Source organism: Galeopterus variegatus, unplaced genomic scaffold (genome assembly GCF_000696425.1).
Source record: "Galeopterus variegatus unplaced genomic scaffold, G_variegatus-3.0.2 Scaffold142, whole genome shotgun sequence".
NCBI lineage: Eukaryota > Metazoa > Chordata > Mammalia > Dermoptera > Cynocephalidae > Galeopterus > Galeopterus variegatus.
The window spans coordinates 95,172-118,778 of record NW_007726253.1 but is presented as its reverse complement, the minus strand read 5'-3'; the positions used below and the strand labels follow the sequence as shown (position 1 = coordinate 118,778).

The 23,607-nt window shown below is 51.1% G+C and overlaps 1 protein-coding gene across 3 annotated transcripts in view; it reads left to right on the top strand.

Moving 5' to 3' along the window:
- The window catches only part of PLA2G2C (phospholipase A2, group IIC), a 32,919-nt gene extending 11,806 nt beyond the window's left edge, over nt 1-21,113 (top strand). For 2 of the 3 annotated variants that reach the window (XM_008590577.1, XM_008590589.1), the window contains exons 2-5: nt 7,561-7,682; nt 9,507-9,651; nt 10,351-10,454; nt 19,661-21,113. In XM_008590577.1, the coding sequence (XP_008588799.1) occupies nt 7,583-7,682; nt 9,507-9,651; nt 10,351-10,454; nt 19,661-19,830 (519 nt within the window). In that variant the 5' untranslated portion in view covers nt 7,561-7,582 and the 3' untranslated portion in view covers nt 19,831-21,113. Of the gene's footprint in view, nt 1-3,130; nt 3,164-7,560; nt 7,683-9,506; nt 9,652-10,350; nt 10,455-19,660 lie in introns of those variants that run through there. The other variant, XM_008590582.1, reaches the window with a different exon arrangement.
- Nucleotides 21,114-23,607: the final 2,494 nt, after the last annotated feature.

The window sequence follows — 23,607 nt, the reverse complement described above, 5'->3', positions numbered from 1 at the left end:
GTCAGGGGCCACGTGCTTCCGGTCTGACCGGAACCGGCCGGCCTGGGTGGGGTGAGGGGAGCGGAGCCGGAGTGGGGGAGCTCGGCCCGGGGTCTGGGGCAGTGAGAAGTAGCCCGTTTTGTGACCTGGAGCAGGCCCTGGGCCTCTCAGTGGCCCCGGTTTGGAAATGGGGCTGTGGGACTGACTGACTCCTGCGAACCCTGGAATCTGAGGGGCCCTTTAAGGGAACCTGGTCCGGGGAGCAGGACCGCGCCCCTGCCTCATGCGCCTAAGTCCTGCCCTTGGAGCAGCAGCTCCTTGACGCCTCATTCCCGCAGCTGCCTCCCGCAGCCTGCACCTCCTTGTCAGGGGCATCTGCACCTCCTCTGATGGCCCTGACCACACCTCCTGTCCCTCCAGCAACTTGAGTCCCTCCCACGACATCTTGGAGACTCCCAGGCCACTGCCCTCTGCTTTCTGCCTTCCCATAAACCTGCTTCTCCCCTCTCCTGTTTAGAGTCCATAACCTATTACCTCAGCCATTTTCTTGGCGAGAATCTTCTCTGCCCTTGTTTTTCTGTCCCTTCCATCTGATGAAACTCCAACCCAAATCGGGCCTCCTACACTGGGGACTGAAGAAATCCTGGCCAGGCACACACTTTGGCATAACAGAGACGTGTGGTCACCAACCTCAGCTGGACCCTCAACCTTATACAGCAAGCCTTTCGTTTTCCCAACTCAGTTCTCTCTCCTTTCTCCTCACTGGCTGTTTCAAACCTTGTCCTTGCTCCAGAAACCTCCCACCTTTCCCCCTCCCTCCTGTTAATGGAAAGGGGCTGCCCTCTCATTCCATCCAGGTTAACTGCTCCTCCACCAGGCTCTGAAGCCCATTCCCTGCCACGTGGCCACACACATCCATACCCTCACTATAGTCCAGGCCTTTGCCCCTGCTGTCCTCTTGGCCTAGAAGATTCTTCCCCACCCTCCCCAGCCCCTCCCATTTAGTCATTCACCCTTCAGGTCCAACCTAATGGAGGAAGCCTTTCTTCCAAGTTGCAACTGAGAAGGCTGCAGAAGGAGTCTTAACTGGACTATTGTCTGCCAGGTTCTGTTCTAGACTCTTGGAATATGCAGATGAATAATTTAGTGACTTTATTATTGGAAGATAATGTTAGTAGACATTCAAGAACCATAGATTCATTATCTAGCATTGTGGCAAAATATTTGCTGTCTGGCCTGTCCCAGACACGTGGACAGGGATTGGGTTACAAGCACAGCTCTAACTCTCCTTCAAGACATTTGCAGCTTGGTTGAGAAGACACATTGTGCACTGATAAAGAGTTACAAGTCAGATTATTCTTAATACAATTCAAGCCAAGGGTAGAAGAGCAGGCACAGGCTGGACATGATTATGTGCCAAGTGATTGGCACAGACAGGAAGTTCTTTTGGGGCTGGGAAGGAGGGGGTTTCATTTCAGTTATGCTTGACCTGTGGGAGCTGCTGGCAAGGGCCTGGGCTGGGCAGGCCTCCCATTAGAATTGCCCCCTCCCACCCACCCTGAACATCCAGGAGGTATCTGTGGCCCCAGGAAGGTGCAGGAGATGGTAGTTTTAGGAGTTGATGGTTTTGCAGCTCAGTGCTGGCAGCTTATTTCTTATTTAATGATTCTGTCAGAAATATCTAAGTGATGCTCTTCAGCCCTTCGGCGCCCACCCAGAAAAGATTAAAGTGGATTCTTCATCAGCTATTTTAATATCACCTAAGAATTATGCAATCCTTTGGAGAATTAAATTGGCTTCTCACCGTGTGTGTGTGTGTGAGTGTGTGTGTGTGTGTGTGTGTGCGCGTGCGCACGCGCGCACCCTTGCCGATGTACAGTGAAATGGTAGTTTTGCTTATGGTCTGTTTAATGTTCAGCAGTATATGCCTTTCGCTCTCCAATATCATGTAACACACAGCCCCAGGGGGAGGCTAGAGGGAAGGAAAGGAAGTGGGCCAGTCCATTGCTGTGACTCTGCTGCCTTTGTCTTTCAACCTTCTTTAAAGAGGTGTCTTCAAAGGATGAACTCAGTAATGCCTGGTCTCTGGCACACACACAAAGTGGATTCTCAATAAACATGGACAGAGGTCACTGTCATTCCAGCTTGAATGTAGACTCATCTTCCCTTCCAGCTCTGTCTCACTCTACTCCCCAGCTTTCTCCCTTGGCTCCAGCCAGCTTTTTCCGCAAATAGGCTCTTGGCTTTTTCATCACCAGGGTCTTTGCTCATGCCTGCCCCACCATGCACCCTTCCTTGAAGTTAGTTCAAACTGGTTGATCCTTCAAGGCTCATCTTAGAAGCCCCTTCTTCCATGAAGGCCTTTTCTGACCCCCCACCCCCACCCCTCAAATTTCATGTGCTCTTTCTGGTCTCTTTTGGTCTTGTGGGACATGCCCAAAATAGTGCCAGGCACCCTCACTAGGTCAGTCCCTTGGTCTTCATGACTCTCCTCCACAGGGGCACCATTGGCCTCCTGTGCCTTAGAAAACAACTGAGCCTCAGGGCCCCCCAGTGAATGAATGGTAGAGCAGTTGTAAAACCCACATCCAGCTGGTCCCAAAGCCTACCCTGTACCCCAGAGCCCCACCCCCTACCCCCATGTTCCCGCTGGGCACTTTATCTGTCTCCACCTACTGTGCTGGTCATAGGGATTGCAGGCATGGCCTCTGGATTCAAAGCTTGAGTTTGAATCCTGGCTCCACCACTTGCCAGCTGAGGACCTTGATTTAATTTCTCTGGACCTCAATTTCTACATCTGTAGAATGGAGAAGATAAGAGTAGAATTGTTGTGAGGGTGAGATGAGATGATGCATATGAGGGTCTTTGCACAGTGCCTGCCACATAGTAAGTGCTTAGTGAGGGTTAACGATCATGATACTGTTTTATCATACACTGTACATCTCCTTCAGTAGATTATGAGCTCCTCAAGGGCAGGAGCTTGCCTGTCGCAAAATTTCCTGCTTTGCCCACACAATGCCTACTTTGTGGTAGGTGCTCAGCAAACGAGATTTAAATTAACGATGTTGGTGATGCCGATTCCACAGCTGGCTATTCTACTGAGAGACCCAGCGTGCTGCCAACTGATACCCCCCAAGGATATCTGGCTTGAAGTCTAAATGACCTCCCCCAGGACTGGCTGAAGGTAGGAGCAGCTCCAGCATCTTAGCAACTTGTCCCCAAAGAGCATTTGCCCCCATTTTGAACTAATGACTTATAGATTTCAAAGTCTACACTCAGTGTCCTGCTCTGTCTGTCCTTGGCCCTGTTAGATATGTTGACTGAGATCATGGACAACCTTTAAGCAGAAGGTGAACCGAGTGGGTAATCTAGTAGCAAGGCTGAAAGACTGGTACAGTTAGTCATGTCTCCTGGATCAGCCTCCTGAGGGGATCTACAGAGGCTAAATTTCAGGATAATGAAACTTAACCCTTGAAATACTACAGCTTTTTATTATTTCCTCCATATTATTGGAAAACACCCAAAAATGTATTGCCTCTCTCCAGTCTTGTTAAACAGAACATGTCAAACACTGTAACTCACCTTGGCTACTGTTGTCAAGTGCTTTCACCTTCAGGAGCTTGCTGAATCTTGCCCATGCTCCATGGGGGGCCAGAATCATTGTCTCTGCCTCACAGATGAGGAAGCTATGGCTCAGATAGCTTAAACCGTTCTTTCAGAAAGGGGTGGAACAGCTCCAACCCTCTTCTTTGCCATAGAGTCCTGAGTTAATTGCTTTCTACCTTTGCAGTCTCATGCACAAGGCAACCTTTTCTAAGCAACTCAAAGTCAGTAATTGGGCTTTGGGTGCAATGCTGTTGATGTGGGTCCAGCCATCTGCCCCTATGCTCAGTGGCCTCCGATTCCCAGGCTTTGATGGTTATCATTTTAATCATTCCTCCTGTGCCTTCCTACTAAGAGAAGTCACTCTAACTCCATTCCTGTTCATCTGCTGAGACTGAGAAAAGGAGGCTGAGCAGCTTGCTAGAATTGAGTCTAAAACAAGAGTGTTGTGGTGTCTACTTAGCTGCTTGGGTCATTTTGAGTTTTGTCTTCTCCACTGTGTTTTGGATAGACACAGCCCTTGGATCAATGATGCACACAAGCAAGAAATTAGTCTCCACTTGACTAATTGGGGCTGCTTAGGATGGAGCATTAATGGAGATATTCTCAGCCTTCTGCCATTGAATAGAGACTAATTTCCTGCTCATGTGCATCATCTATCCAAGGGCTGTGCCTATCCAAAACAGTGGAGAAGACAAAATCCAAAGGGACTAATGCCAAGGGATTAGGAGTGCCAGCTTTGGAGTCAGACACACCCGGGGTTAAGTTCAAGACCTGTCAATTTGTAGGACAAATTACCTAACCACTGCCAGCTTCAGTTACCCTCATTGATAAAGTGGGATTGGTAAATATGCCTCATTGGGAGTATTCAAAGAGGACTTAAGGAAATAATCCACATACTGTTCTCAGTCCCATGCTGGTAATCAATCTGTAACTTGACATATGATAAGACTGATCATTCATTCATTCATTCCTCAAATATACATTTGCTGCACATCCCTCTGTTCCTAGTTTCCTTATCTGCAAAGTGAGGATAATAAAAGTGTTTGTCTAGCTGCGGAATGTGAGGATTTAGTGAGTAAATATATGTAAAGTCTTCAGAAACCACGCAGCGTATAAAATAAGGTGATATACATGTTACCCATCACTGTCATTAGTACTAGTTTATGCCAGGCACTGGGCAAGGTAGGCACTAAGGATAACGAGCTTGGCAAAATAGACATCACCTCTGTCCTTATGGAGCTTGCAGGCTCTTTCCATCTTATTTTCTCCATGGGAAGAAAAGCCACCCAGTGTTTCATCACTGTCTGTAAAAGATGAATCGTGGGTCTGGCAAATGACCTGAGGGTGGCTCCTAGGGACCTCCTGACTGGTTTCTGCCCTAGGGCTGGCATGGGAGTTTATCCCATGCTCCCAGCCATGTTGTTGCCCCCCATCAAGTCTTGGCTCTCTCACCCTGTGCTCTTGGTTTTGTTTAGCATGACCCTAAGCAGCCCCAAACAATTAGTCAAGTGGAGAGAACTATGCCTGTCTTGCTAAGTCATAGCGGTGAAGGTCAGTGTCTGTGAAAATGCTCTGAAACCTTCAAAGTGCCACAGGGACGAGAGGTCTAGGCAGGGAACCTAGTGACATGGGAAAGACGCTGGATTTGGAGTTAGGGACCAGAGTTTAAGTCCTGGCCCTGCCACTTATGGCTATGTTTTTTTTTTTTTTTTTTTTTTTTTTAGGTCACTTCTCCTCTCTGCACGTTGGTTTCCCCATCTGTCCAATGGGAATGTGATAGTACCTCCCTGGAAGGGTTATAGTGAAGAGGAAGTAGGAGCAGAGTGTAAATTTAAGGGAACTCAATCCTTCCTCAAATACTGCCTCCTTTGGGATGCTTTCCTTACCTGCCCAGGAGGCTCACTGATCCTTCCTGTGAGCTCACAGGCATTTATTTGTGCGACCAGTAGAGCGATGCTCATCACTCCACATGGGTTTAGATTGGGCTGTCTGGAAACAGACTCTGAGCTGAGAAGTGCATTTCTGGGAGGCTCCCAGGAGCTAGAGTGGTCAGGAAGTAAGCAAGGCAAGACGGGGGAAGGGAGAAGCTGGCACGCAGAGGGAGAGGGAGAAGCTGACATCTATAGAGAGAGGTTGACGGGGTGAAGCTGGCACACAGCTGGAGAAGCTGATACACCGAGAGAAGCTGATACAGAGGGAGAAGCTGGCACACAGAGGCAGTTGCCGAGACCTTGGCCAGCCCTCCGGGAGCTCTAGGACTGGGATGGCCTTTCAGAACTGTCCTGAAAGAGGCAAGAGATGGCCCTTTATACCATCACTCCAGTCAGGCACTGGCTAGAGGCTGCTCCCCCCTTCTGTGCTGGGAAGAGTCATAGCCTCGAACCACACAGTTCCCTGCAGCAGAGGGAAGTTCCTTTCAGCAGATGGAAATTCCCAGGGAGTGAGAGTGTCAGGAGCAGCTGATATCCTATCCCTTAAGAGAGAGCCTGCTGGAGACTATGCTAAGCATTCCAGAACCACTGGAGAACCAGACAGAACTTTTGTCCACATGGACCTTTTGGTCTATGTTTACCTATTTGTTCTTTCCAGCCAGCTTCTCAACCTTCCTTGGGCCAGAATCTTCTCATAAGAAGAGCATATAGTTGGTGCTTAATAAGTCTGTCTGATTTTTATTACCAGTAATGCACCCAGGCTCTTTTCTTTGTCTCTCTAAAGAGGCATCACCTGCTCATTCAAAAGATGTGAGTCCCTTCTTCGTGGACTAAACCTGCACATTATTATTTTTTTCAGACTCAAAAGACAAAAAGAAAGCAAGCCTGTTGAGATGGAACCTAATTTAAAAACATCCCACACAGCAGTTGAAATGAAGGTTGGCTGAGACCCAGCCTGGTCATGGCCTGGCCACGCAGCATCCACCAGAATTTTGCTGAAGTGCACAGAAATGGCAGAGGCACCTGATTAGTTCTCCCAGGGCTCTGCAGCAGGGCAGTCATTTTGAATTCTTCCTGGGAAACTTTGCCACCAGGTGTAAATCTAGCCGAAGCTCTGCACCCACCAGACTCTCTAGGCTCAACTGAGCTATTGTTCACTCTCCAAGTCCTGATGTTATCAGATTTAGCCTGATTTGTGATGGGGCCCGAAAAACCCACTTGTATTTAAAGAAAGCTGTTGACTGATTCCGTGGCAACCCCACGGCAAGGACACAGCCCACATTCTCCTGGGTTGTCCTGTGGGAAGTTTGCCTAATGTGGGTAATGTTACCACTGCTAATAAGACTAAGAATGGTGTGTTTGCCTGTTACTGCTTTTTATAGTGCAAAACAGTTTACTTTCATTATTCCAGCTGGTCCACAAGTCTGTGAATTAGACATCTATATGACTGCAAGAAATTGGTTCAAACTCTCTGAGCCTCAGTTTCTCCATCTCTAAAATGATAGTGGAACCTCTTAAGTTGTTGTGAGGATTAAATAGTGTAATACCCGTGAAGCCCTTAGCATTGCTTAATAAATATTTGAAATTATTGATAGGTATTTTTAGTCTTACTTTACAGGAGAGGGAACCAAGGTTCAGAGGGGCCACGTTTATGAATCAGATACCTGGGTGTACTACGGGACCACCATACAAATGGAGCTAGACTTTCCTGAGCTGGGTTTTCATGATGAACAGTGTCATGCCTTTAAACTTGGGAACAGAGGGAATACTGACTCCTCAAAAGAAAGAAAAACAAAAAGTGAAGAGATAGTGTTGCCAAAGAAAGAAATTTTTGTAAAACCGAACAATGCTTGCACTTTTCAAACAACTGAACCCTTGTTATATTTAGGTCTAAATACCAGAAAGGGTGTCATATTCAGAGGTCACGAGGTTTGAAAAGGATTTCTTTGAGCCCTCTGCTGAGGGCTTTCGAAGGCCTACACTGCGGTTGGGGTTTTGCGCCCAGATGGCCTCACCTCGTTTTGGTCATTTCCTCCCTGAACAGGAGTTCAACTGGTGGACCCCTCATGCGCAGACAAAGGCATGACCGTGTCACCTCGGACCCCCTGGTCTCCTCGGGAATGAAGGTTGTTGCCATTGCCAGTCTCCTCATCTTCGTCTCCTGCTGTAAGTAGTACACCAGCCCAGAGAGAGCTGAGATGCTGACCTCCTGTCTGTGTCACTGGGATGGACCCTCTGGAGGTGGCATCGGGTGAAAGAAAGTCACAAGTCACTCAAAAGAGAATCAGGAGTAGAAACGGCTTCCACCAAAGTTCTCCTGCTTCTGTTTCTGCTCTAAAATGGGTTGATCCCAGTGTTGGGATCACATAAGACTTGTAGGAATTAAAGGTTACTAACCATATTGAGAAAGAGGGAGTTCGACTACTGTTTGACCATCCCCACCCCTGGGAGTTGTTTTTCCTTTGGATGCTAGTTGCCCCTGGTATTTAAAGTCATGTGGATTCCATAACAAAAATGCAGATGTGTATCTAGCTAATTTAGGAATGATTAATTCTTATCAGAAGACACTGTTATGGTGACTTAGGGAATAATGAGTAAATAGTTGCTACCAGAGATGAGATTGCATGCCTCTGCAAAGTGTAAAGGATTTACTGGGAAACAGGTTTGGGTCTGTGGGAAAACTCATAGACTCTTTTGCAGGATTAGTTAGTTGAGTAGAGATTTGTCCAAATTCATTTTTCTGTCCTTTTCAGTTGCGTAGCAATAACTTTTAGGTTATCCTAAGTTAAAAATGTCAAAAACAGGTTTCCTTTTTTCCCCGAGGGGTGGGATTTCAGTTTTCAAGACCATAGTGTAGGCAGCCACCCATATGCCGGAAGGCCCACTTCTGCAGCCCCACGGTGTGTCCCCACCCTCTTTCCCAGGACTGCGTGGGCAGCAGTGACCACCCCGAGGCTTCATCCCCACCCCCTGCAGCACTTCATGACAGTAAGGTGTCTAAACATGGCAATGTGACAGGAAGGCATCTGCAAAGATTCCCCCAACTCTGCCTCTGTTTTTCTTCTTTGAGTTCATGTTTTTATTGTACTTTTTATTGCAAAACCAATATATGCTTGTTATTAAAAAGTAAAATAATTGAGTACATAGTAACAAGGTAAAGCCCCTCCTCATCCTTCCCAAACCCCAATCCTTTCCTACACCTAGATGTAACATTTAAGAGTTTGGTGTACAACCTTCTAGGCCTTTACACATACACATTTAAAACGTTATAGTAAAAAAGTAACACATGCTCCTTGTCAAAAAAAGTCAGGCAGCATAGACGTATATGAAATTTCTTTCTATACCTCCGCAATCCCATTGCCCAAAGATATTGCTACTAAAGATAGTATATTTTCAAGACACATAATTTTGTTATTATCCTATCGGTGAACACCTGGGTAGTTTTCAATTTTCTGATATCACAAATAGCTCTGCAGCAAGCATTTTTGTGCCCACTTTCGTAAGCATTTTGTAGAAGTAAAAATTGCTGGATCCATGTGGGTTTGCCATTTAAAATGAATTGTGTGTGTCTTTCTTGCCTCTTAAAGCATTTTGTTTCTCCTGTGAGATTGTAAATGCCTGATGATGTCTGTAGTGACTGGCATTTCTGGCTTTGAACTTCTCCCGTTAATGTTGCATCAGACCTAAGGGTGTTTCTGCCTAGAACGGTGGTTTCCTACTTTTGAAGACCATGGTTGGCAGTAGAACATCGTCCTAAACGTCATGGACACTGGGTGCTCATTCTGGGTTAGCAAGAAACTGGCTGTGTTACGGAGGTAAAATCTGATCCTATTTCCTTTTCCCTAAAGGGGGCTGATGATCCCAGCCGGGACCACGCACTTTGTTTCAAGGATCTGGTAACATCCCACGTGCAAGGCACTCTAGTGAGGGGGTGTCAGGGCAGCGTCGTGCTCACCCATCTTTCCTTCTTCCTTGTTCTCTCACGGACAGTGACGGCCCCCACCCACTGCAGCTTTTGGCAGTTTCAGAGGATGGTCAAACGCGTCACAGGGCGGAGTGCCTTCTTCTCGTATTACGGATACGGCTGCTACTGTGGGCTGGGGGGCAAAGGGGTCCCCGTGGATGACACTGACAGGTGCGTGCAGAGGCTCTGAGGCCACCCATCATTTGATTTGCATTGAAGTTCATGCAGTGAAGCCAGAGAGAAGGTATTGGGACTCTCGCATGGCAAGTAGCAGAATCCAGCACAGGCCCCAGTGTGACCTGTGAAGTTGCACAGGGCCCAGCACTCCAAAGGCCTGAACACGGTTTCCTGCTGTGCTGTCTCCACCTGGAAATTCTTAACACAGGGCCCCACATTTTCGTTTTGCTCTGGACCCTGCAAATTATGTCACTGGTCCTGCTCTAGCAACTTTCTCAGCCTCATGACAAATGTGCTGTCTCTCAGCTCCCCCATTTTTAGGATTGTAGACTGACTTGCTGTCTCCCAGTCCTAATTCCAAGAATCCAAGTGACCCAGTTTGGAAAAGTTGTCCATCTGGGTGAGGTCACACAGCACAAACCTGGCTTCCAGGCCTGCTCCTAAGGATGGGGTGGGGGAGTGTGAGTTGTTAGAACTCCTTGGTACAAAAGGTACTAGAGAGGGCTCAGTAAATGGTACTGGTTATTTTCTATTATTTTTCATATTGTCAGTAATTTACCCCCCCCCCCCCATGCCTTCTCACCTGGGAAAGGAGGCAGGTGAGTTCTTTCCAGCTCCACCTAAGGTCCTCCAGCCGGTTCCCCAGAGACCCACTGCAGGTAAAGCCCTCATCTCCCTCTCGTCTGGCCCCAGATGCTGCCTGGCACACGACTGCTGCTACGAGAAGCTGAAGGAGTTTGGCTGCCAGCCTGTGTTGAACAGCTACCAGTTCCACATCATCAACAGAACGGTGGTCTGTGAGTGGCCTCTCTGTAGGGAAATGTCTTTGAACCTGGGCCCTTCCTTAATGTCCACCTCCTCATTGACCCAGAGAACTTTTAGGAAATGAGATTTTCCTAGTACTTTGAGATGGAAAGGGGCAATTCCGAGAATCCAAGCTTCTTGGTGAGTCCTTGCTCTGTCTAGCCCAGGTCTCTCCTGCCCACAACTGTACCTGCAGCTCCCTCTGGGAGCCCAGGGCCTGACATGTAGCACATGCTCAATAAGTAGTTGTTGACTGGAGATTACATCGAATTGTGCAGCTTCCCTTGGCAACTGTTGCTGTTGCAAACATTTTTCCTTATTTCTGTCATGTGTTAACAAAGCAGTTCAGCTGTCTTTCAGTTGAACAAATATTTGTGAAGGCCGACCACATGCCAGGCACTGTGACAGGTGCCACAGGGGACACAAAAGTAAACGGGTGGGGAAGGGGACGGGAACTCACGTGTGACCGAGTCCATTCAGGGAGGAAGAGAATGAGCCAGGGTGGGCAAGCCAAGTGTACAGAGTGTCCAGCACACGGGGACTGTTCCTCATATCCTGGAGCGTGTTCCGGGGCTGGTGGATGTGAGCACGTAGAGGCAAGTCTGGTCTAAAGAGCAAGCACATTTGAAGGTGCTGGCAATAGCCTTCTGTGAGTACCAGTCTGTTTCAGTGCAGGGGTGGTTGTGATGCTCCTTGTGATCTGCAACTTACCTCCTGCCCGACCCTGTGGGTTTGGACCAGTCCCTTCCTCCCCAGGTGTGACTGTTTTCTTGGCGTTCATCTGTCTCCTCCTGAGGTCAGAGAACTACCCCCTCCTCTCCACTGCTCTCCCAGGGCTGGAGATACATACTACCCGCCCCCCGTCCCATATTGGATGCTCAGACCCCAGGTCTCCCCAGCACCCCCCACCTAAGATTCCCACTCAGCACACACAGAGACCCAGAGTTAGGACTGAGCAGTCTAAACATGGTGGGTTGGGGCTCAGACCCTGCAGCAGGCAGACCAGCCTGTCATGCCCCCTGTCCTGAGCACATTGCCAACAGGGAAAGAACTCCCTGCCCCCTGTGAGCTCAATGAGACGTGCTGAATTGGAGCTCTCTGGCTATGATCATCCTTAGGCCTAAAGCAAAGTGTCTCTTCTGTGATCCTCCGAGGCCAAGTCCAGGTCAGGGCCTGGCGGAAGGGGAAGGGGAGAGGGGACCCGAGAAGGTTGCCCCCGCAGTCGGGTTTGCTTCAGTGCACGATGCCTTCCTGAGGCCTGGGGCCGAGTTTCTGAGGCTTCCTCCCTCCTGTCCACGCCCCACGTGGGGAGGTGGGGGGATGCCTGGCTGTTGGTTGGTGAGGGAGGGTGCACGACAGAGGTACCCTGAACCTTTTCTCAGCCTGGCTCACGTTCTCAGGTCGTGTCTGCCCTTGGGTCTATGGGCTGGTTACACTCATAGGGGTCGGCCTGGCACTCTGCACCTGGGGCAGTTGCTTTATTCAACCTTCTTCACTCTCCCAGCCCAGGACCCTGGGCGAAGGGGGAGAGTGAGGAAAGTGGCTTGAGGCAGGGGCTGGAGCCCAGGAGGTGGTGCAGGGAAACTTCCCCTGGCTTGTACAGGCTTGACGGTGACAGCAGGTGCAGGCAGGGGCAAGGGCTGGGCTGGAAGGCTCTGGTCTGGGCTGTGCTTTCCTTACTTGCTGGCCCTGCCAAGCTGAAGCAGCCAGTTGTTCCTGAAGCCTTGACCAGGGCTCCTGAGGCCCAGAGCCCTGCTCAGGGAAGCAGCCATGGGAGGGGGCTTCTACATCTGCACCAGGGCATCAGCATCCCCCTTTGCAGCTGAGCCAGCAGTGAGCACCAGGCCCACCCCTGTCATCCCATTCCTACCTCGCCAAGCCCTGCTCCCAGGCGACCTGGGTTCTAGTCCTAGGTCTGCTGCTGCTGCTGCTATTTGTTGAGACTACTAAGTGCCTACTAAGTGCCCGCCAGTGCCAGTGCTGCACCACGGGCCAAGGGCACAGAACAAGGCGAACATGCCCCTGCTTTCGGGGCATTCACAGTCTTGAGGGAACTCCAGAGCTTAAAGCACCCTTAGAGCCCATCCATACCAACCCGTTGTTGTAGCAATGGGGAGACTGAGGCCCACAGAGGAGAAAAGTTTTATCCAAATGTCTTGAGCCTTTCCAGTGCTCTGAACATACCGTGTGGCCTGAAGTGTCTGGGCTTTGTTTTTTCTCATCCATGAAACAGGCACAGTAACAACAGCTGCAGTTCACAAGCGCCTGTAATAGATGCTTCACACAGCACCTTGACCCCCAAGATAAACCTCTGGGGTGGGCATTATTGTCCCCGTTATCAATGAGGGCTCTGAGGCTCAGAGAGGTTGTTAAGTGGATGGCCAAGGTCACACAGCCAGGGAAAGGAGAGTTGGGATTCAGACCCAGGTGGTCCTGTCTCACACCCTGCCCTGTGGAGGCTGATAGGTGTGCCCTTGATTGGTGGGCTCACACACAATCTGCCACGTGGTCTGCAGCAAATTGGCCCAGGGAGGGCAAAGAGGGGAGTTTGGTCCTCTGTAATGCCCTGGATCTTTCCATTTCTGCTAAGAGGCCTCGGAGTCAGGCAGAGCTGGGTCTGATCCCAGCTTCACCCCTTTAGCTGGGCCTTGGTCTCCTCATGTGAAAATTGGAACTGTCATCTCTACTTCATAGTGTTGCTGGAAGGATTGGCTGAAGCAACCTGCTAAAGGGGCTGCCTGCCCGTAGTAAGTGCTTGCTTAGATCATGCCCTTACTTTTGGACCTGGAGACTTTTTTTTTGTCCAAGTTTCTTCCCCCCTTTACTTTGTGGAAAAGCACTGGGGCTTTTAAAAATTACCATTCAGTGGTTTCTTTGAAGAGTCTCCTCTGCACTTACATACCTCTGGGCTAGACTTATTAACCCCCTATGGAATAAAACCTTTTCCCCTACCCCCAATCACACCTCAGTTCAAAGAGCTGCCCCTGCAAGGGTTAACTGCCTCCCCAGTGTCCTGGATTCTGAGATTCTGCACCCAAGCCTGGTCCCAGGTTGCTTAGCAACCAGTTACTGCTCTGGGATGAGGTTGGTGAGCATGGCAGGGAAAGGAGGAGAATGGCTTGGTCTGTCCATGTCCCTAAGTGTCACCTGGGACATCAGTGCAGAGAAGGCCTGTACTCAGAGCCTGGGGACCAATTTGCCTGGTGTGTACAGCTGCTCCAGGGCCACCTGGGAGATGGTTATCCCTTTGAGTGGGATTACATAAGGACTTGGCATTTGTAAGGGACTTTAAGATCACCCAGCAGTGACACCCCCATCCACCCACACAGGCACACACACATGTGTTGTGCGGGGAGGAGCCCGACTGTGGGAGGCAGAGACCGGGTTCCAGCCAACTCTCCCACCATCCCCTCCATCTCCAGGCCTCTGACGCCTCCCGCTGCCAGCAGGGGAAAGTGGAAATGGTAGCTATCGGGTCTGTGGTTTGCAAAGACCTTTGTCATTTATTACTGAGTGTCCTCCTCACAGCGACCTCACTCGCTGACGCGTCGCCCTTTCTCCCAGCATGCGTCTCTAGCTGGAATCATCTTGTTTTCGTCTTTGTTTACTTCTCCATTGACTCTCCCCCAACCAGACTGTAAGTTCCAAAATCAGGTAGCAAGCCTGTCTTGTCTGGGAGGTGCTCGTTTTCCTGGAGCCCACAGAGGACCATGCCCCAGATCTGCACAATGTAGGGTCTGCTTGCTCACACCCGGACCCCCAGTTCCCAGCCAAAGACCAGGCACATGTTGGGAACTCAGTGCCTGTTTGTTTAATGAGTGAAAAAAATTCATGAAATAGGCCATGCAAGTACCTTTATCGCTTTTTTTTTTTTTTCCTTTTTTTCTTTTTTCGTGACCGGCAACAGATCGCAACCCTCAGTGTCACGCCTGTACCCGACCGGGACCGGCTACGGGATCGCAACCCTCGGTGTTGCTCCCGCACCTCGCTCAGCCAGTGAGCGGCCGGTCTGTATGTGGGATCCGAACCCTCGGCGGGAGCGCCACCGCACTTCCCAAGCGGCACACTGTAGCAGTGCGCCACCGGGCCGGCCCCCTTTATTGCTTTTGAAAGCTGAGGAGACAGGTTCAGAGAGGAGGAGCAACCTGCTAGGACCCTGAAGCATGGGAGCAGTTGGGTCTGGAACTAGAGCTGGCTTCCTGTCCCAAGGCATAGTCTCCTTGTGCTGGCCCAGAGGCCGCAGTCAGCAGACAGTGACTGAGCATTTGCTGAGTGTTAGGAGCTGGTGATCAGCAAAGAGAAGGACAAAATCCCTGCCCAGAAGGAGCTTGCTTTCCAGGGAAGGTGAGAGATGTAATATGTTCATAAACAAAGATACATTCAGACAGCGACAGGGGCTCTGGAGCCTCTTAGACAAGGTGACAGGCGAGGCTATGGCAGGGGTTGGGGGAGGGAAGAGTGTCTACTTTAGGTGATCATGGTAGCCTCTAAGGAGGTGGCATTTGATGGGAGAGCTCGAGCCAGTGTGCTGGGAGCAGAGGAGCCTGAGGAGGGTCATGAGGTTGGGTATTGGACTGGGAGGACGAGGTAAGGAGCTCGTCTTTTACCTGAATGGCACGAGGAGCCACTGGAGCCTGTTAGGCAGGGGATGCTCTAATTTTGCTGGAGAAAGATCACTCTGGCCACTATGCAGAGAAGGGACTGAGGGAGGAGAGAGGGGACCTGTTAGACGCTGTTTCAAAGCACTACGGAGGAGTAACCGCAGCTTGGACCAGGGTGGTGACTGTGGATGGGGAGAAATACCGGATGCTGGGTATGTTTCGGAGGCAAAATTGTCCAGACCAGCTGATGGATCAGATGTGGGTGTGAAGGAAAGAGAGGCTGAATGTAAGGCTCTCAACCTGAGCAGCCATAGACAGTGGCACCGTCTACTGAGCTTGTGAAGATGGGGGAAGGGATAGGGGCGAGTGGACCCTGGAGACAGCCAGAGTCTGGTGTGAGCCGTGTTGAGTTTGAGGGAGGGTGGCGAGTGGACACGTGCATAGTGAAGTCCACAACTCAAGGACAGGTCTGGCCTGCAGCTGAGAACTTGAGAGCATTTCAAGTCCTGAGACTGAACAAGAACGCCACGGAGAGAATTTGGGGAAGACCAGGGCCGAGGCCAGGGGCACAGACAGAGGCCTGGGAGGGGCCTGGGCCAGCCACAGGCAGGGATGTAGACCTGGTTGCCTTGTCCCATTTGTGGAGATGTATTTCATGGAATGAGAAAGAACATTCTGAAGCCATCAGTTCCTTCTCTCATGCCTCAGTTTCTCCATTAGCACACTGGAAGATGCAGGATCTGGACTTAGGCTTGGTTTTAAAAGGTGGCTTCCAAGGACGGCATTTCTGTAGTGCAGGTGTGTGTGTAGTGCAGCCTAGGGCTGCCTCTTCTTCCAGGTTGTGACAGGCCCGGTCCTACCATGGCTGAGGATGCCACAAAAATGATAGTCCACAGTGAAAGGCCACTATTCAAGATGAGTTCTGGAGACCTGGAGACAGGGCGAGCCAGCAGAAGTGGAACTGAATGTCGGGGGAGAAGCGTCATGCACACGGTGGGAAGGACGGAAAGGAGGAAGGCTCAGTGGGCTGAGATGCAAGAAAGAAGAGCTGGGAAAAGAGACAGAGGTAAATGGAGAGAGGAGGATGAGAGGTGACCGAGGCAGGGCGAGAGGTGTCTCACTTCAGGTTTCCAGAGTGGCAGTGCCCAGTCCAGGCCCCCTGGGAGGAGGGCATGCTCAGCTGGGGTGGGCCCGAGGCCCCTGCCCTCGCTGAAGATGGGGGAGCAGGGCCTGCGGCTGCTTCAAGGGAAGAGCTGGCACAGCAGTGGGGAGAGACATGGACAGGGGCTCCGGGGACTCTGGGGAGCTGGGGCTTGATGGATCTGGAAGGATTTTCACAGATGGGGAAGGGGGAGTGGGAGGGCAGGGGTGACCCAGGCGTCAGGAATAGGGGGAGCAGCGGGAATGGGGAACCAGAGGTGTGGACATACTGGCATATATTTCCTGCGGGTGAGTGGAGAGGGGCAGCTGACGCGTGGGGGTGTCACATGCCTGGGGGATTCAAGTCTCCAGGGAGGTGTGGGAGGACAGCTTGTGCAGGAATGTGGACTTCAGAGACAGAGAGCGAGCGGAAAACAAGCAGCCTGTCACCAGCGCTGGGGCCGACTCGACAGGGCACTTCCTTCTCGTGTACATGGAGCTGGGGTGCCTCATGGTCGCACAACAGCAAGCATCTGCGGAGCACGTCCTCCGTGCCACGCGCAGCCGAACACGCCATCTGTAAACAACAGCAACGATCCTCACCACGAGCCTGTGCAGTAGACACTGTCATTTATGTTGACAGCACTATTCTTATCACCATTTTATAGATGAGGAGACTGAAGCTAACTTCCCAAGGTCACAAACCAGGGACTCTGATGGCCTCCGTTCGGCACTTGCAACCCTAAAAAGAGAGTGGAACTGGGCTGGAGTTATCTAGAGAGAGGAACACACACACACACACACACACACACACACACCTGCACTACAGCTCACACATACACACACACACCTGCACTACAGCACGCACACACACACACCTGCACTACAGCACGCACACACACACACCTGCACTACAGCACACATAAACACACACACCTGCACTACAGCTCACAAACACACACACCTGCACTACAGCACACACACACACACACCTGCACTACAGCTCACACATACACACACACACCTGCACTACAGCACGCACACACACACACCTGCACTACAGCACACATAAACACACACACCTGCACTACAGCTCACAAACACACACACCTGCACTACAGCACACATATACACACACACCTGCACTACAGCACACACACACACACACCTGCACTACAGCTCACACACACACACACCTGCACTACAGCACACACACACACACACCTGCACTACAGCTCACACACACACACACTCACACCTGCACTACAGCTCACACACACACACACCTGCACTACAGCACGCACACACACACCTGCACTACAGCACACATAAACACACACACCTGCACTACAGCTCACAAACACACACACCTGCACTACAGCACACATATACACACACACCTGCACTACAGCTCACACACACACACACTCACACCTGCACTACAGCTCACACACACACACACTCACACCTGCACTACAGCTCACACACACACACACTCACACCTGCACTACAGCTCACACACACACACACTCACACCTGCACTACAGCTCACACACACACACACCTGCACTACAGCACACATATACACACACACCAGCACTACAGCACACATATACACACACACCTGCACTACAGCACACATATACACACACACCTGCACTACAGCGCACACACACACACACCTGCACTACAGCACACACACACACCTGCACTACAGCACACATATACACACACACCTGCACTACAGCTCACACACACACACACCTGCACTACAGCACACATATACACACACCTGCACTATACAGCACACATATACACACACACCTGCACACACCTGCACTACAGCTCACACATACACACACACCTGTACTACAGCTCTCACACACACACACCTGCACTACAGCTCACACATATACACACACACACTTGCACTACAGCTCACACACACACACACACCTGCACTACAGCTCACACATACACACACACCTGTACTACAGCTCACACACACACACACCTGCACTACAGCTCACACACACACACACACACCTGCACTACAGTTCACACACACACACACACCTGCACTACAGCTCTCACACACACCTGCACTACAGCTCACACACAGACATACACCTGCACTACAGCTCACACATACACACACACCTGCACTACAGCTCACACACACACACACACACCTGTACTACAGCTCACACACACACACACCGGCCCCTGCGCTACAGCTCCGACTGCTAAATAAAAGGTCCCTGTTTAGTGGTGTCTCAGCCGAAGGACAGACATTCAATCTCAAAGGCCCAGAGAGGCTTTCTTCATTTATTCAGCAGCGATTTCTGATTCTGGATGCTGGAGATACTGGGATGAGCCAGACAGACAAGGGCACAGCCTCACACAGCTCACACTCCATTGAGGAGAAGCACGTAAGCAAATAAGAGAAGTGCAGATTGTGAAAAGCACAATAAACTAGGGACTAAACAAGGGGATGTGGGAGAGAGTGGCCTGCAGACAGCGTTCATTCGGGTGGGCAGGGAGAGTCTCTCTGAGGAGGTGAAATTTGACCAAGACCCAAAGGGTGGGTTGATCCCACCACTTGGAGATCCTGGGAAGAAGCGTTTTAGACAAAGAACAGCAAGTGCAAAGGCCCTGAGGTGAGACAGAGCAGGATGTGTAAGAAGCGGGCGGGAGGGCAGAGAGCCACGAGGAGGGATGGGTTGATGAGGGTTGCATCAAGGCAACTGTGCTCTGTGGACCACGACAAGGACTTGGGATGTCTTCCCCAAATAATGGGAAACCACAGCATGGGTTTAAGCAGGAGAGTGGACATAATTCAGGTTACATTTTAAGACAGTCCCTGACTATTTCCTTCCATTAAGGAGGAAGAGCTGGCGGTGACAGGAATTTGGGTAGTGGCCAAGAGGATGGAGAGGAGAGGGCAAAGCATGAGCTGTTTTAAACGTGGAGAATGTCAGTGGCACTTGCTGGTAGACTGGATGTGAAAAGTGAAAGGAGGGAAGCCGGGTGGGCTCCCCGTTGGAGGGGGCCGTGTACCGAGAATGTGGGTGAAAGGCTCAGGGGGCGGAGGGAGCACAGTGTATCATGTCCCCTTTTGAATGTCTCAAGTTGGAGAGGAGATGCCAGAGACATCCAAGTGAGATGTCAGACAAGCATCTGGAAGTATGAAATGACTGGAGAAAATGGGTCCCGTCGCCTTGGCCTGTGTGCTGCCTGGGTGCAGCGATTGAGGGCCCCTCTGTGCAGCCCACCCTCCCCTCCTCACTTGAGCACTTGTGGGATGTTCAGATGTGATCAGGGATGGGCTTGGGGGTGAAGGAAAAGGAGGGTTTCTGTCCTTGCCCCATTGCAGCGAGCCCCTCATTCTCGCTGACCTTAGTCCCAAACCCTGGGGGCCTGCTGGGAGCCCCCAGTGACCCTGTGTGTCTCTGCAGGTGGATGTGCCCTTGGTCCTGGCGTCGGCTGCCTCTGCGGGCGGAAGGCCTGTGAGTGTGACAAGCAATCTGTGTACTGTTTCAGAGAGAGCCTGCCCACCTACGAGAAAAACTTCAAGCAGTTCTTCTCCAGCCGGCCCCGCTGTGGCAGCCATAGACCCCAGTGCTAGGGAGGTCACAGGCCCCTTGTCCTTCAGTATCTGCTTAGTGTCATCTCCAGCAGGCTCCAGTTCTTCCCCCAGGAGAGAGAACAAAACATCTCCCCCGAGAGCAGCGTCTTAAGCATTCTGGCCTAGGATGCTCCATGTCATTCAGCACCTGAGGACTGAAGGTCAGAAATGAAAAAGACAAAATCCCTGTCCTGAAGGAGCTTGCATTCTATGACGGGGGGCACACTACCCAAAGTGTGTGTGTGTGTATGATACATTCAGTTAGTAGTAAGTGCTATGAAGCAGTAAAGCCAAGGGACAGGGTAGAGAGATACTTCCAACTCACCATCTGAGGAAGTTTCCAGGAGGGGAGAGGCCCCAGAATGGACCCCAGACTCTCCCTCCACTCCCACCCCCAAATCAGGATGCAGGGCAGACTTGGGAACCAGGCCCACCACCCAGATCTAGCTGGAAACAAAGCAGAGGTCCTGGAAAATGAGGTCTATACCCACACTGAGGGCTGAGGGCACATTTGCAGTTGGCTCTCATTTGCTCAAGTTCTGCCCTCAGGCAGGAAAAAATGAATGCCATTTTCAGGTCTCAGGAGAACTTTAGCACCCCACTGCTGCCATGCGAATGTCATGGCCAGGAAGACGTCAAAGAAATGGAGAAAGACAGTATGGGAGAGGGAATCAGAGGTGTGCAGAATTTCCACCCAAATTTAGAAGCCTCTGGTTACATCAGACTTAAATTCTAATAAATATTAAAGTGATCTAATCTGGGTGAATTCTGATGTTTGTATAGCCCGACTGGCATGGTAGATTGAAAAAATGGGCACAATTGTTCCTCCTTCCTGCATCCTTACCTTTCATGTTATAATGCTTGGCCTTTCCTACCAAGAGGAGGAGTCTGTTTTCCCCACCCATGAATCTGAACTGGCCTTGTGACTCACTTTGGTCGGCAGAATGTAGTGGAAGTGATGGTCCACAAGTTCCAGGTCCAGGCCTCAGGAGGTCTGGGCACTTCCACTCTCTCTCAGGACACCTGCCTCTACCACGAGGAAAAGCCTACATTAGCCTGCTGGAGGACAAGACCCCCCCAGATCAGAGCTGCCAGCCCAGGTGTCTCAGCTGAGACTTTGGATGCACATAGAAGCTCAGCGAAGATCAGCAAAGCTGACTCAGGGCCGACCACAGACACGTGAGAGAACCTGGCTGACCCAATGGCTGCCAGGCTGCGCCCAGGCTAACCTGGAAACCTGCAGGACTATGAGCTAAATAAAGGCTGCTGTTTTAAGTCACTAAGTTCTGGTGTGGTTTGTTATGCGGCAATAACTAACTTATGTAATTGTGTTTATTTGGTTCTCAGCACCGGGTGCTCAGCACTGTGCTGGACTTGGAGGCCACAGAAATGTGGACACGGCCCTGCCCCTTACCTGGCAGGTGTGGGAGGAGAAGGTCAGGCTCCTGCAGTGATGGAGAACCCATGGGGAGCTGCCATCATTCACTCAGTCGTGTGGCACACGTTGACTGAGCACCTACTATGTGCCAGGCACAGTGCTGGGCAGGAAGGATTTGGAAATTTGAAGAAAACAAACAAAATCAGGTCTAAAAATCCTGGGGAGAATGCTGAGAGCTATAGCAGCTTTTAGGAGTTCAGACATTTAAAATGTGGATTGAGAAAGGGACAGCAGAGGCAGGTGATCAGCAGAGGGTCTGGGAGCCAGGGCTGCTGGGCTCTACCTGCCTTAGCTCCCACAGTCATGCCGTAGAGTGGGTCACTCTTCCTCCTCCCCCACCCACCCACGTATGGAAATTGCAAGTGCAGAAGGGAAGCGGGACACTTACGAACTCCAGGGAGGGTCCAGATGGCCTGTGCGGAAAGGGCTTGTAAAAAGGCAGGCATGGAACCAGGGTGGCCAGGGGTCCTGGGACCACAGCAGAGACCCACTCCAGACTGTGAGGGTTTCTAGCTGAACGACCTAGTGGAGGAAAAGGGGCCAGGGCCAGGCTCAGCATGGGGTTCGGGTGAGCCCCAGGCCAGCTGTTCCACTCCCTGGCCTCGGCACCCAGTCTGTGAGTACAGAGGATGGACCCCATGGTATATAAGCCCCACTTGACGTGGATGCTCTGATTCTGGGAGGACCAAGGTGGGACTGTAAAGGGATGTCATTGACTTTCACTGGGAAAGCCCACTCTCCTCCAAGGGCAGTCATTCATTCCTCAGCAAAGGTGTATGAAGACCGGCCCCAAGCCAGGCCCTGTGCAAAGCGTGGAGAAATAAAGACACCAGACTCCAGGGAGCTCTCGGACCAGGGGGAATGCAGGTTAACAGGCTGGGAAATGTTGGGGAACAGCGGCCACCACCGGGGAGGATCAGCAAAGGCTTCCCTGGGGACAGCTGGGGGTCTGCCAATGCATCTGAGACCTGGAGGATAGGAGGAGTCAGGAAGGCCTCCCAGGGAGAGGGCTGGAAGACACCCCACGGTACACGAATGCAAGCTCCTCATCCTTCCACTTTTCCCGTCTCAGTGGAGGCCCCTTCTCCATCCATCTTTGGCCCCTCCAGGCCAGAAACTGAGCATCAAATTCTTCCCATAGCCCACACCCCACATCCAATCTGTTGGCACTACCTTCAACATACATCTAGGTGTTTATACAGTAAGTCAGTCAAGTGTTTACATAAGAAAAATAAAATGAGGGGAAAAATCTAGAATCTGACCACTTGTGGCTGCTGTCACGGCCACCATGTTGTGGGTAGAGCCAGCATCACCCAGTGCTGGGCTACTGCATCCACCTGCGGCCCTCAGTCTCTTCTCCATGTAGCAGCAGACAACACAGTGACTGAGTCCAGCCATGTCAGTCCCCTACTCACCCTCCAGCAGCTCCCTCCGAGGTCTTCCCAGGGCCACCCCCTCCAAATCTTTGCGGGGATCTCTCTTTCTTGATGAAGCTGATGCTCAGCACACTATTTAATACCTGCCCCTTTCCCTGCTGGCATTCCTGATCCTCTGTGTCCTGCTGCTTTAATTCTTTTCTCCGCCACCCAAAGCACTAGACATTCATTTATATTCTTTGTTTATTGTCTGTCTCCCCTGCTAGAATAGGAGCTCATGCGGGCAAGGCTCTCTGTCCCTGTTGTTTTTTTTTTTTTTTTATCACTGACATATATCTGGAATGACTTGAGGTCACAAGACCATGTGGAACATGGAGGAATTTGCAAGTAGCTCAGAGTAGGAAACATGGAATGTGGGGGGTGGGTTTTAGAGTGAGCAAAAGAGATGAGGTGAGCAGGTCAAGGAGGGCCTTGTGGTTGCTCTGAGGAGTCTGGCCTTGACCCTGGGAGCAGCAGAGGTCAGTGATGTTCTGAGGGACCCACCGCTCTCCACCTCTATGACCTTGGGCAGCACAGCCTCTGGGAACCCCAGTGTCCTTGTGAGCAAAATGGGCGGCTAAGACCACAGTGTGCAAAAACACATGGATGCACGTGGCGATAGTGGACACTTGGGCCTGACAGTTCCCTCGGCCACGTGGCACTGCTATTGGAGCAAGTGCCCTGCTGCCAGGGGGACAGGCTTTGAATGTGGATGTATTTTCACAGCTCACTACATTTTCATCAGCTGCATGTTTCTTGACATCTGGTTGAGGCCATCCGTCAGCAGGGTGGGGGAGCAGCTGGCATGTGCTCCATTGAGGAGGGTGTGGGGCTCAGTACCACACCTGGGAGAGGCTGTTCCTCGCTTTGGGCTGACTATGCATGTTTGAGCTGAAGGAGGCAGAATTGCTGGTTCCCTGTTCC